Source organism: Condylura cristata, unplaced genomic scaffold (assembly GCF_000260355.1).
Source record: "Condylura cristata isolate star-nosed mole 26May11 unplaced genomic scaffold, ConCri1.0 scaffold00041, whole genome shotgun sequence".
Taxonomy (NCBI): Eukaryota; Metazoa; Chordata; class Mammalia; order Eulipotyphla; family Talpidae; genus Condylura; species Condylura cristata.
Genome location: NW_004567142.1, coordinates 2,151,587 through 2,165,706, shown reverse-complemented (window position 1 = coordinate 2,165,706; position 14,120 = coordinate 2,151,587). Strand labels below are relative to the sequence as shown.

The 14,120-nt window shown below is 47.1% G+C and overlaps 1 protein-coding gene across 1 annotated transcript; it reads right to left on the bottom strand.

The window, feature by feature from the left end:
- Positions 1-6,120: 6,120 nt before the first annotated feature.
- Positions 6,121-9,993, bottom strand: LYPD3 (LY6/PLAUR domain containing 3). Its single transcript, XM_012733677.1, has 5 exons — positions 9,889-9,993; positions 9,145-9,276; positions 8,171-8,341; positions 7,638-7,799; positions 6,121-6,797 (listed from the first exon to the last, which is right to left on the bottom strand). Exons 1-5 carry the CDS (start codon positions 9,977-9,979, stop codon positions 6,304-6,306), a joined length of 1,050 nt encoding a protein of 349 aa, XP_012589131.1. The 5' UTR covers positions 9,980-9,993; the 3' UTR covers positions 6,121-6,303.
- Positions 9,994-14,120: the final 4,127 nt, after the last annotated feature.

The window sequence follows — 14,120 nt, the reverse complement described above, 5'->3', positions numbered from 1 at the left end:
GTTTATATATTAATTTGTAGATTGGCAAATGCAAGTGACTTTAGAGGGAAATTATTTCTGCCCAGTAGAAAATATAACCCCAAAGATTAAGATTGTATTGCCCTATAGGATGAGACCTAGTTCTGAATCTCGCAATCTTATTTCATCTCTTTCTTTCATGGCCTGAATATACTTCCATCTTGTCTCAATGCTTCTAACTCACCTTTACCTTGCTGGTTTCCTACATTCTGAGCCTTTGCTATATGTCAGGTACTATACTTTACTTACATGGTCAAGATGAATTCTCACAAGAGTTCTCTAAATAAGGACGCTCCCTATTTCACAGAGAGGGAAATTGAGGCTTTGAAGGAACTTCCCAGCTGGATTTCATGCTGTGTAAAATTGCAGTTACTAGCCTGAGTGGGATGCTGGTTGGTCTACCCTGTGTCTTTGTTATGAGGGGAGTTCTATCCCCTCAAAACAGGTATGTTGAAGTCCTAACCCCTAGGACCTGTGACTGTGATCTCATTTAAAAATAGGATTTTGCAGCTATAAATTAAAATAAGATCATCAACATGAGCTTTTTTCTAATAAGGCTTGTATTTTTAGGTGAAGGGTGAAATTTGGATACAGACAGGGAGAATTTGTGGGAAGGAGGCAGAGATTGGCATAGGCATGTACAAGGCAAGTCACTCCTGGGGCCACCAGAACCTGAAGAGGCGAGGAAGCCTCCTCCCCTAGAGGTTTGGAAAGGAGCATGACCTGCCTACACCCTGATTTCAGATTCCTATCCTCCACAACTAAGGACAACAAGCTTCTGTTATTTTAAGCCACCCAGTTTGTACTTGGTGACAGCTGCCTAGGAAAATAATACACTCAAGTGGATGAGCTCAGACAAGTCATCAGTTATTCTAACAACAAAATGGGTTTTTTCGGAAACAAACCACAGGGCAGACTGGAGGGTGCCTTCATGGACAGTATGTACTTTCCAAATCTAAGGCCAGTAATCCCCACAATAATGGCTGGGGACCTCCCCCTAGGTTCCTCCTGTGAAGGAAACAGTATTGCCTCCCTGGAGATGCAAGACATGTTGGGTCCTGTAGTCTGCTGATTTACGAATGTGTGGGCACTCTCTTCTTAGCCTCCAGGCTTCACTGAAACAGGATTCTAAGTAGTAATGTTCACACTAATGGTGGTGGAGGTGAAAGAGGAGCTTTATCAAGTGGGAACCATATCAGGAGGACATCTTTCCTCCACCCCTCATCTGTGCTTGCAAATGGCCCTACCTCACAGCACCTGTGAACATGCTATAACATGTTCTGACCCCCAACCCTGCTCTGCAGGTAAGGAGGCAAGGCCATCTGTGTAGACTTGAAGTCTGAAACATCTAATCAAAATCTGCTGCTTGTGGGTAAAGCCAGTCTTTTCACCCCCACTGATGACTGAAAACCAGGCGACAAATATTTAAACAAGAGGTAGCCAGTCGTTGCCTCTCTGCTGGGCATTCTTTAGAAAGGAAGAGATTAAGCCCCAGAGTTGCCCTCCTCTGCACACAGATAGCATCAATAGATCTTCAGGTCAAAAACAACTTAAAGCTGGAAGCCCTATTCTTGTCAAGAAGTATTACATTTTTAATGTCAATGACCCACTGTTCCTCCCCACATCAACTAAATTAAAACTTGTGTTTGTTGGGACAGTTTTCCAGAATAAAATTTGATGGGAAAGCTTTCCAGGTTTGAATCCTCACTTTGATGATCTAATAAATGCTTCATCTGATTATTGTTGAGAACTTATTTCCATTAAACACACCACATCAGACAGATTGTGTCTAGGTCTAGCACACACTTCTAAGTTAGCTCTACTTTTCCAGGTCTTAAACTATGCTAGCAATGCAAAAGATTCATGCTCAAGGAAAACAGTTGATTATATCCCTCTAGATACTGACCAGGTAGACACCAAGGTAAAATTTATTTCAGCACTCTTGATTCCCAGAACGTGTGTTCTTTGAATTCTCCTTGAAGCCAGATGCGACATATGACCAGTTCCCTGGTTTAAATAATTTAAAGATTTGAATAAAGTGTTTATCATGTTGTCATTCTATATTATGTGACAGACAATGATTCTAAAGTATTCTTCAGGCTTAAAAGGTTAGCTGTCCCTTCCTTTTTTCTGTAGATCTGAATGTCTGTTTTTGAAATGGGCAAGTTCATGAACACTGGGAAGGTGATGTTGGTCCTGATTGGCTGGATGCAACTCTGAACACAAATGGTCATTGTGAAGAATACAGACGACAGCACATAGACCACCCTGACAGCCACACTTTGTAGCTGGAGCTGACCACCATCCAGGAAAAGTGAGAGCAGCCAGAGGCAAGGACTTTCCTTATTTCCCTTGGTCCTTTCTCCCTCCCTCTCCCTTTCAACATCAGAAACCTAAGGATGCTTATTGACATCCATTAGATTCTAAAAGCATTTTGCTTCTGCTTCATGCTGTGTACAAGTCCAATATTTGTTTTCATTGTTCTGACTTGCTTTACTGTACATAATTCTCTTAAACTCTCTCCATTTTACTAAAAATAGCAGCATTTCATCCTTTCCTTGTGGCTGATTAGTATTCCACAGGTGTGGGTAGAGCACATTTTGAGCCAATCCTCTACTGGATATTTCAACTGCCTCCACGTCCTGGTTATTGTATTTAATGTTGCTATGAATACTGTAGAACATATACTTTTGTATGTTGATGGTTTCATCTTCTTTGGATAGATTCCCAGGGGTGGAATTGTTGGATCATAACAGTATTTCCATTTTTAGTTTGTTAATATATATCCATATTGATGTTCCATAATGATTGCCCAGTTTTATTCTCACCAGTAGTGTAATAGGGTTCCTCAATTTTCCACACCTCTCCTTACCAGGGGGCCTTATGAATATATGCCATTTTCATGGATATCAGATGGTACCTCGTTGTGGATTTAAGGTGCATCTCTCTTAGAAGGAAATTCTTGTGGGAGACATAGCTGCCTCCTTAGAGAAAGGAACCAGCTGACATTCTGTTTTCACCCTCCTAGAGAAATGGGAGATTGTAATGCTGTTTCATGTATGTTTACATTTCAAAGTGGTATTTACAGGTCCTTGAGAAAGATATTTCCTGGATTGTAAACCTGGCTAGAAGCTTTAAAAATAGACTGACATTCATTTCAAAGGGGCAGAGAAGAAATTTAGAGTGACAAATTTTATAAAGTAAATAAGAAACCAGAGTGCTCAGTCCTGTTTTGGATTCTGGAAGGAGGTAGGATCAAGGCTGTCTTAAACTTAGTCAAGCTAAGGGAAGAGGTCACGGCTGTCTTGGTCACAGTCTATAAAGTCATTTGCCAGGGTTCAAATTCAGGCTCCACAGTTTATCAGCTGGATGACGTGGGGCAAATTTCTCAAGCTCTCTAGGTCCAGTTTCCTCATCTTTTAAGATGTAGATGTTTAATTCTTGCCTCATCAATGACTGTGTATATTAAATATTTTAATCAAAGTGCAACACTCAAAGCAGTTGCTGGCACATAATAAATTTAGTAATTGGCTATAAGTTACCTTTCCATTCTAAGCTTCTTCCATTATCTCATCTGATCATTTATTTTTTAATATATTTTGCAAGTTCTTGATTTTAAGCATATTATAGCTATATCATATTCTACTGCAATTATATCTATCTTAGGTAATGTTAATATTCTTTATCAATTGCAAACACTGTTGTTGTTATAAAGCCTAAAACTGATGTTTGTTTCATTCTCTCTCCACTAATTGATTGTATTTTTGGTTCCCCCACATATCTGGCAATTTTACAACTATATATGTTTGCTATTTATTCTGATGGGAAAAAAATCCTCAGGTTTCTTCACTTGTCTTTTTTCCTCCTATCACCATCCCTTACACTCCCTCTTAACCTCAGAAAACTTCATCTTCTATGAATCCTTGTTTTATTCAAAATGTAAAAATGTCAAATTTTGTCTTTATCTCTCTGATTTGCTTCACTACATATAATTTCCTTAAACTCAGTCCATTTTGTTGTAAATGGTAATATTTCATCTTTAGGGCTGAATAGTATTCCATGATGTGGATAGACTACATCTTTTTTTTTTTTTCTTTTTAACATTTTGAAAGGACAGATTAGGAAAAGGAGAAAAAGAGGCACCTGAGGGGACCTCCCTGGTTGCACACGGGTTAAAGACAGTGCTATCCAGCCAGAGAGCGGACCCACAGGGCACAGCAGACCTCTTCTGTCTCACCTGATGCTCCCCTCAGCAGAGTTTTTCAGTAGATTCGCCTGTTCTACTCCTCACTCTGTCTCTGGTGAATTCTCTCACCCACACCTCTGGCCTGCTCTTGTATGCATAAATAAATAAATCTTAAAAAAGAAAAGAGGCACCTGCATAGCTACAGGTGGGCAGGAGAGCTGCCTAGACACAGCGTCTTAATCCAGCTCTTCAGTAGTGGTCTTTTAGGTTGCTTCATGTCCTGGCTATTGTAAATGCTGCAATAAATTATATGGAGCCACCTGAGAATTTATATGGAAAATTACATGAGATGGTAGATGCAAATCCCTAAAATCCCTGATGCTATAGTTACTATTGAAAGAAATGCTGTTCAGTTTTTTATCTTCAAATAAAACAAATAGAGACCCTTGTTATCAAATACTAATTTAATTTGTACAAGAAGATAGCTGCAAATTAAATTAGGAATACAGGATCTCATTGTATATCTGGGGATCTCTGCATAAAACAAAATGTTCAAACAAAACCAAGGTCCACTGAGATAACATAAAATAGGCCAGATGTTCCCTAAAGGAATAAACAAAGAGTTTTAATGTATATTACCAATTACAAGAAGGTGTTTAGGTGATATCCAGGTAAGATTATAACTTCTGAGTACTCCACGGAGAAGGAAAAGGGGGAGAGACTTGCACACTAGAGTATAAAAACGGAATAAAAATGTGTCTTGGCATGCCTGCTTTCTAGACAGACACCTGATCTTGCAAGACCATCAGTGACGTCTCACTTTTGCTGTACTCCTGTCTCCAAGTCCACTCTTCGAGTTTGGGAGGGTGAGTGTGTTTCTCACACTTCTGTTGATGTTACCACTTACACTGTTGCTCTTGCTCTTCAGTCTCTATTTTCCTCCCAATATCATTATTTACTATCATTTTGTTATTACCTCATACAACTCTCTATTAATAGTGATAGTGGCAATATTATCTCACTTTCACCCCTGCCCCCAATCCCCCTGCATCAAGCATTCCCAAACCTCCCAGCATCTCTCAACCTCAGGCCAGAATTTTCCTCCCTGGAGCTTCTGAACCATCATCTGATTGAAGAAGAGGAAAACATAGGGCTAGGTCCCATGCTCCCAACATGAAGCAAACACTGACAGCAGCACCCTCCACCCTTAGGCCCTTTGAACAAGTGGGATGCCGTGACTGAGTTCACTGAATAATTAAGAAACCAGACAGGTAAAAAGATAGATAGGGCGTGGGGAGGGTGTTCTAACCCATTAAACAAAGCTCCAAGCATTGCTAAAAGCCCCATTCACCCTCAATACTACTTAAGGGTTTCACTGAGCTCCCCGCACCAGTGGGGTCACCCACAAACTGGCTAATCCCCAGGAGGCGAAAGGAGTTCCACCCCACTGTTCTCAGGGCTGTGACTCTAGATCCCAGCTTCTCTAGCCCTAAGACATCTTGACAATCCCACCCAGGTTCGGCTACAAGAGACTAGTGCAAGGAATGAGGTAGAAATGATGTCTTTAAATCACTATACAAAGTAATTAAACTTTATTAAAAGATTTGATGTGCCAGAACTGACCACACAGAGGCAGAAGGCACAGTCCCTGCCCTTGAGGAGCTCACAGTCCAGTAAGGAGGAAGTGGAATGGAATGGCACCTGGAAGGAAGGGCACAGCAAACTGGGAGGAGGGGCCATTAATCTGCCTGCTTCCCTCCCCAGGCTGGCCATGGGAAGCTTAGCATTCTCCCCCACTTTCCTGTGACCACTCTTGACTTCTCTGTCCTAGACACCATGAGGTGACAAGAAAAAGACAAAAATGAGGAAGTAGAAAATGCTGCCCCCCAAGAGCTGAAACACCCGGGTAGAATATATACAACAACAGTAACTTTATTTCCCAAGGCCGCAAACCAGTGCAGCAGAAGCTGGGGATACTGGGGGTGGCTGAAGGAACAGGGGCTGGGCCAGCCCAGTCCAGTGATGGGAAAGGGAAGCAATGGGAAGAGAAGCTACCCAGGGCCAGGAAATAGGACAAGAGGGGGGTTTCCAAGTGAACCTCATAGTAGGGTGCCAGCAGCCACAGCCAACAGAAGAGCTGCCAACCCTGCTGACAGAGACGTGGAGCCGTTAGGATGGGTCCCACCTTTTGTGGGGTACTGCACCATATTACTACGATCTTGGTGACCAGCAGCAGCAGCACCTCCAACCAAGTTCAAGTCTTCGCTACGGGAGATCTCAGGTTTTACTTCCTGTGGAGGAGTGTGGCTGGCTAGGGATGGGGTGTGTTTGATGGTTGAAGTGGAGGTGGCTGGGGCTGGAGTGGAAGTTGTGACCGAGGTGGTTGTGGCAACAGTGGTGGTCTGAGGAGGGGGCAGCAGGACCAGGGGTGGGATTCGAGGGGAGAAGTAGGTCTTGTTGCGGAGGTCCGAGTTACAGCGGGACCCCTGGCAGCAGGAGCCGCTGAGTGTGAACCCCGGACCTGTCACGGTGTCTCGGGTGCAGAACTCATCCTGGACGCAGCCCCGGACAGGTAAGGACACGGTCACATTAGCTGTAGGAGGGAGACACAGATATGTCCGTGGTTGGAGGGAGGGGATAGGCACAGTCAGAATTAAATTTAGGGGTCAAGAACCCCCAAAAGGAGGTTCTCCCCCAAAAGAAGACAGAAGTGCTCTGTATCCATTAATCCCAAAGTCTCAAGTCGGGCCCCACTTTGAGAAACAGTCCTGGGCACATGGCACATGGACCACATTTCCCATAGTACTTTGGAGGAGAGTGTATAGGCTAACCTACATGCCCCAACGCCTTGGAAAAAAACGTTTGGACAGGGATACAACACATAACCAAAGAGCAAAACAAAACTCCCCTTTGTCCCTCCTGCCATTTCCCCTCTACTTCTCCCTCTCCCCACTTCCCACAACCCCGAGGCCAAATTTACTCTCAGACTCAGAACTACATCTCCGAAAATACACCTGGCAGAGGATGGAGTTTGAATAAGCATCTCCCATGTTCCCTGAGTTTGAGGACAAGAGGCTATGCTTAAATATTCTGGGACAGGTGGGGACTCTATCCCCTTGCGTTTTGAGGCGTCAGAACCCCATACCCCTTGGTGCCTAGCTTGGAGGTTTAAATACATACTCCCATTCTGCTCCTGGCAGAACTTCTATGGAAGTGTATTTCCAAAAATAACTCCACTAGACTAAGTTTAGGATGAGACTACATTTCTCATGATATTCTAGAACAAGGCAAGCACTCAGGCCTACAGTTCCCAGAAGGTGCTGGAGGAAGAACCCTTTGGATTCAGGGATAGCTATCTACCGCCCATGAGGCTTCAGAAAAGCTACCACAACTCCTGCAGGCCCGGGACTTCGGGGCTCTGCGGCTCACTCACCTGCAGTCAAGGTAACGTTGCCATCGAAACAGCCCTTGTAGACGCGGTCGCTGGCGTTGTAGCAGCTTACGACCGGCGGCGCAGTACCCTGGCACGCCTCCCGGCTCAGCCCCACGCAGCTGTAGCACTCGGTACCGTTGGGTTCGGCTGCACTTTCATTGCCTGTGATGCGAGCCGAAGGAAAAAAGGGGTCGAGGGAGTTGGGACCCTCGGAACCTCGGACCAGGTCTTCATCCCTAGAGTTAGCTCGGCTCTGCCATTAGCCCCGCCCCTAGGACCTAAACTCCAGGTGCTTACTGCAATCAAGCCCAGGTCCATCGAGCCCAGGTCCGAGTCTCTGAAGTCCCTCAGCCTTGTGGCCCCGCCCACATACCTGCCAGACCCCAGGGTCTAATCTGGTATTTACAGCAATCAGGTCCCGCCCACTACACCGAGGCCCCGCCCCCCAAATCCTTCTGGGGCCCCTAGGTCGCCCATAGCCTTCCGAGCGCAATGTGGCTCCGCCTCTGACCTACGGTGTCTGCTCCACCCACCTGCAGGGTTGAGAGCTCGCGAAGTGAGGTTGAGTTTGGTGTTGCAGCGGTCGTGGGTGCACTGCTGCAGCTGGATGAAGGCCAGAATCCCGAAGAGGTCTAGCCCGCGGTCATTCTTGCCGGGGAGTCCCGATCCGCAGCCCCGCACTGCCACCGAGAATTGTCCGTGGACTGTGGATGGGGATGGGAGCGAAGTCAGAGGAGTTCAGGCCTCAAACAGACGCGAACCAGAGGACTGACAGGCCGGGGTCAGAGGGCGGAGGGGTCTCAAAAAGAGCCGTCGGAGGGGAAAGAATGACAGACGGAGGGGTGGAACCTCAAAGAGCTGAGTTTGAGGGGACAGACATGCTGACAGACACTTTCAGAATTGAAGAGGAAAGCTAGGGGTGGAGTTAAGGCGGCAAAGGCCAGAAAGTGGCGGAACCATGGGAACACGCAGGCAGAATTGAGAAGCCGACAAAAAGTCTATAGGATCAGCGAGGGGTGGAGCCTGCCTCCTGGGAGCTGTGGCCGCTGAGAGGGACGGGATTTCACCGACGGTGGGTCTGGGGCGGAGCCTCGGCCCAGGGCGCCCCCAAGAAGACCTCTAGAAGACTCACTCCCCATCACATCACATCACATCACAGGGCCCCTCTGGATAAGGGAGGTTGTGTTTAGGAGAGGATTCTGGCAGGGACTGGAGCCAGTAAAGAGGTCTCAAAGATGGGGTGGAAGTGGAAAGGTTGTACCCCCGGAGGGATGAGATCCAGATTGGGGCTCTCCCGTTCACTACACCCAGCTTGCAATTCTCAGCCCCTCATCCCCAAGCCCCAGTGGGGTGGTTTTGTGCTGAAGTATCCAGACCAGTCTGAAAGAGAAGGATGGGGCAGCATTGAAGGGGTGTGGCCAAATTCGGAAGGAGGTACTGGACTATCAAAAGGCGGGGCCTGACTGAAGATGCTGAAGGGGTACTGGGAACTGGGGGCCTCACTCACTGGTCTCCACCGCCCCCACGGCCTCCGTGCAGACGTCGACGCCCGGCGCACACTTCACGGTCTTCATTTTACGTGGGGAGCATCCGTCATCTGCTTTCTGCACGCAGCTGTAACACTCCAGGGCCTGAGCTCCTGGGGTGCAAGGTTGGGTGGAACTAAGCACTCCTACTAAAGATCCTTCCCTCTGTGCCCCAGAGTAGACAATCCGATTGCACACCTTTCCCAGGGCAGAAGTAAGGGGGAAACTTTCCCCACAAATTTTGGGCTATAGGATAAAAGTGCCCCTGACTAGGGTGGGAACATACTTCCTGACAGACCCTTATGCCTAAGGCAAGGGACCTCTCCATTGATGGGGGGAAGACTTTCTCACAGTTTCCTGTATAGGATGGGAACTTGATGTTTTCCCAATGTCAAGTTGGTTAATTTCAGTAAGTTCTGGAATTCCCTCAAGCCCCTATATCCAGGGTGGAGGGAAAGTATATCCCGTGTTCAGGAAAGTCCCTCTGCTTAGGAAAGTCCCTCTACTTAGGATATGAGAACTTTCCCCCACAGTCCCCCAGAGAAGGAATTCTTCACATAGACCCTCTGCCAGGTTGGGGGCCCTTCCCACAGCCCTTTCTTTCCCACAGCCTCTCAACTCAGGAGAGATTCTTCCACAGCCTTCTCTGTGGAGGGTAAGAGGGCTCTCCTTTCTCCACACCACTCTCCACTCCCCTCCCTTGTAGCCCTCTGCAGCAGACCCACCTTCTCCAAGCAGTAGTAGTAGAAGCAGCAGCGGCAGCCAACCCATTGTCCAGACCCCTGCTGGGAAGCCTGCTTTCCTGGCGGAGTTCATGGCTCCGTCCTGCTCGCTCCGTGTTCCCCTGGGTGTGCCACCTCCCAACCAGAGCCCTCTTACCTGAGCCCGGGATGAGTAACCTCCCCCCAGGCAACCCTGGCCTTGCCCAACCGGGCCAGCCAAATCAGCGTCCGCTGTGGGGCGGGATACCCGCCCCTGGGTGCGTCACCCACAGCTGGCAAGGAGGGAAAGGGCGGGAGTCAAGAATCCCCAACAGCTCCCAGGAGAAAGTCTTTGTGTTGGAGGGGACAAGGGAGAATGCTGAGGTTCAAAAAGCAGAAGGGTCCATTCACTCTGACTGACCAGTCAGGAAATAGTGAATGTGTTCCTACAGTGTACAGCAGTCTTTCACCTGGGTGCCCCTAACCTAAAAGCCAACCATAGCCTGGCCTCACAGAGGTGGCAATATGGTGGTAAAGGGGGTGGGAGTAAGAGAGATGGGAATCAAATCATCACACAATTTGTTATTTACAACAGGATAGTGAGGACAAAAGTGTGGGGAGCTAGAAGAAGGTTTGAAGTCTTGAAACGAGGGCTAGCCAGTGAGCTTCCCTAAGATCATTTTGAGTTATATTGCAAAGATAGGGAGGATTTAGGCAAAGAAGCAGGCCCTGGTGGGGCAGAGTGCATTACAGCACATACAATGAACAGGAAATAGCGCATGACCCTCCAAACAGAGGGGAGCAGTGAGCCTGGAGGTCAGAGGTGAGGGGAGAGGGTGGAAACTGAGGCAGAAGAACCAGGGCATTACAGACCCTAAGAAGAGACTTGGATCAGTTCTGGAAAAGGTGGGAATCTTTGAGAGGGAGGGTCTAAGTCAGTGGAGGAACACAAGCGAATATGCTTAATACAACAGACCTGGAAAATAAAAGTCCATGGAAAAGTGAATGGAAAAAAATGATTCATTAACCCCCCACAGAATACTACACAGCACCAAAAATGAGTCAACTGCTGGGATCACAAAACTTAAGGTTCAGTTCAGGCAGCCTTAAATAAAACAAAGCATACTGTGTGACTCCATTGATACCTCCTAGAACAAACACATCAGTGATGATAGAAATCAGAACAGGGCAGCTCTCCAACCTACCTGTGACTATGCAGGTACCTCTCTTTCTTTCTCCTTTTCCTAATAATCTGTACTTATAAAATGTAAAAACAGAGGGTGACCTTGAGGAGGGCTTTCTGCAGAAGAGCAATAGTGAGGCACTCACAACTATCTTCATCTAGGTGATAGTTACACGTGTATACAGCTATGAAAAGAATCACCAAGCTGTGTACTTCTGCACTTGACTGTGTATACGTTATACTTTTTCAAAGAAGGGAAAAAAAGAGAGAAGAAAATGTCACTGTGGCCTCTGTATTGAAAAAGAAAGGATTCTACAAAGAGAGGGAGAAAGTAAGGAGACCAGTGAGGGCCCCAGACGCATGGCTGAGGTATTCTATTGCACACTAACAATGTCACAGGACATCATCAGACAGGACGCAGTCAAGGCGAGATGAGGAGCATCGTTACCATGTCCGAACATGGAAACAAACAAGAACCCTGGCAAGCCACACAATGACTAAGCATCCCCATGTCCTGGCTAATATAATGATTGCTTATATCATCTTGTGTTATGTTATATTATAATTGATATTAAGTTACAGTTCTAACTTTGTTTGTTTCTCCTGATCGACAGATAAGATTTATCTATGGCAGGAAAAATAGCGGCCATCTTCATAAAGATATTATCTGTTCCCCAGGCCCCTGTTGGGTACCCCCATTCCCAACAATGACTAGTGCCTCAGTCACACAGGTGGGGTCACTTGGTGAGGCTCAGAGAGAAAGTGAGTGACTATGATGTCACTCAGCACTGGCCTTGGAATATCAGCCCCCTCACTTACTGTTTGGGGGCTGACCCTGCTTAAATGTCCTCACCTACCTGAGCCACTGAAGTGTCTATTTTATCATTGAAAGAGTTCTTTCATGGTGGATTGAGGTAGTGGGCAAAGTATTGTTTGGAATCAGACCGAATGAAATTTTAATCCTGCTGCTGCAATTCTCTTTCTGGTTGATTTCAATCAATTTGGTCTCCCTCTTTGAATTTCAAAAGCTTCATTTGCCAAAATGGTCTGAAAACCCATATCTCCTGAGGGGTGTAGTGCGGACTCAGTGAGTGGCAAGCAGGATGATGATACTACTGTTATTGTCTGCTCAGGAGCAAGAGGCCCTGCTGGCCCCAGCTGCGTGGGAGAGTTTCAGGGAGGAACCCCAACTGGCCTGACTGGAACAACTAGCATCTTGGGAGGGAGTGGGACCCAGGGTGGGGAATCTCCTCCTGCTCAGGCCTGCCCGGATTCAGGGATCTGACACCCCCCACATACCACCAACCTCCCCCCCACCTCTGCCCAGCACTAGAGAGCCGAGGGAGGCTTGAATTCTGGGGACCACCACACAGGTCTGCTATTGTACCTCCTCTTCTCACAAAGGTCTCTGCAAAGAGATATAGAAATTGGTTCCTGGGAACAAGAATGAGAGGGTCAGTGAAGAGGATCCCCAGGGGGCCACAACAGGACCTCAGACTAGCCTGGGGCCATTTCCACTCTTGGTTTCCCATCCCCAGAGCTGGGCATGCTCTGAGCCCAGGAGTATTCCCACTTTGTCACAGACCCTCCCTCTGGAAAGTACTGCTGGGTTCTGTCAGGATAGGGGTGGGGCAGAGGCAGGGCCAGCTAGGCAATTTGCAAAATGAAAATACTGGGATCTGGTTCAAAACGTTGGAAAGAGGGCTGTTAAAGGTACTAATATAAAAAAAAAAATTTTATCCCCATCTTCTATCTCTCTTGGCCACTCCAGGTGTTAAACGTGATGCTCAGGGTGCTCAGGGGGATGAGCGCAGACTGACACAGGTATCCAGAGTCTAATCAAAGCAAACTGATTGAGGGTTCCTGTTCCACCATTTGTCCACAACCACACCCCACCATGACCAGTCCCTGACCCTGAACTTCCCATGTGCGCTGAGGCCCTGCCAAGGCGGGAGGGTGGCAGTGGTCACAAGGATTGGACAAGGGAGAAGGCAGCCAGAACCTGCCCAGGGGAGGCTCCGACCCAGGCTCCAGTCCTCCCCAGCACATGCTCCACTTCCCTTCAGACTTCACTTACAAAGCATAGACTCAAATACAAAATTAAGAACCAAAGAGCATTAAACACATAGGACTTTTTCTGCGCATGGGGAACTTGTCAGCTACACTGGTCATATGCCCATGAAGCTGGAGGCCTAGTATTCAGAGGGACTGGGGGATGAATGCAGGTGTCTCAGATCTGGAGGTGAAGGTCAATAGTCACCTGAGTTCCCTGAGGGCTTGGTAATTGGAGTGTTTATAATACCAGGACTCAGGAGCACCATCTCTGGATCTTCAAGGAATCCTGAGTATCCTGGGTATCCAAGATACCCAGGTCCTAAGGAGATAGGAGGCAGAAGAGATGAATGCCTAGATCCAGAGAGGTTTGAGCAGGGAAGACCTATCTCCACACAGTGACAATTGCAGGTGATCAGGGCTCTAACAGGCAGCCTAGGAGACTGTGGAAGTCTAAAATGGCATGAACTGGGGAGCAGAGACAGCTTCTTAAAGAAGGGGACAGCTTGCATGAGACCTAAAGGATGAGCTAGAGTCCTATGTCTGTCTTGTTCACTAGTCTCCAGGGCCTCAGTATCTTTCTTGTCAATGCAGTCAATTATTAGACATTCCCTCTATACCTGGTTTGCACTAGACCCTGGCTATATGCCAAAATACAATGACTGAGACAGACCAGCATCCACCTCCTGAAGCTCCTACCCCGTCCAGGAGACATACTTGCCAACAGTGATGATCTGGAATGGTCAAGGTCATGATGGGGTATGGTGATCAGGGCTGGGATGGTGAGGCGGGGGAGGTGCAGGCAGCATAAACAGGTTTGTGATGGGGAATGTGCAAGCAGGGTTCTGAGCTAGGGATGGGAAGCCCAGAGAAACATTTGACTTAACCGAGCATCAGAGAGGGCTTCATAGAGAAGGAAGCATCTGAGCTATCTTACCTAAATACTAAGTAGGATTTGAGTGGAATGGGGAAAGGCACTTTAGCAAAGGGAATAGTATGTACAAAGATAGAGGGATGAAGG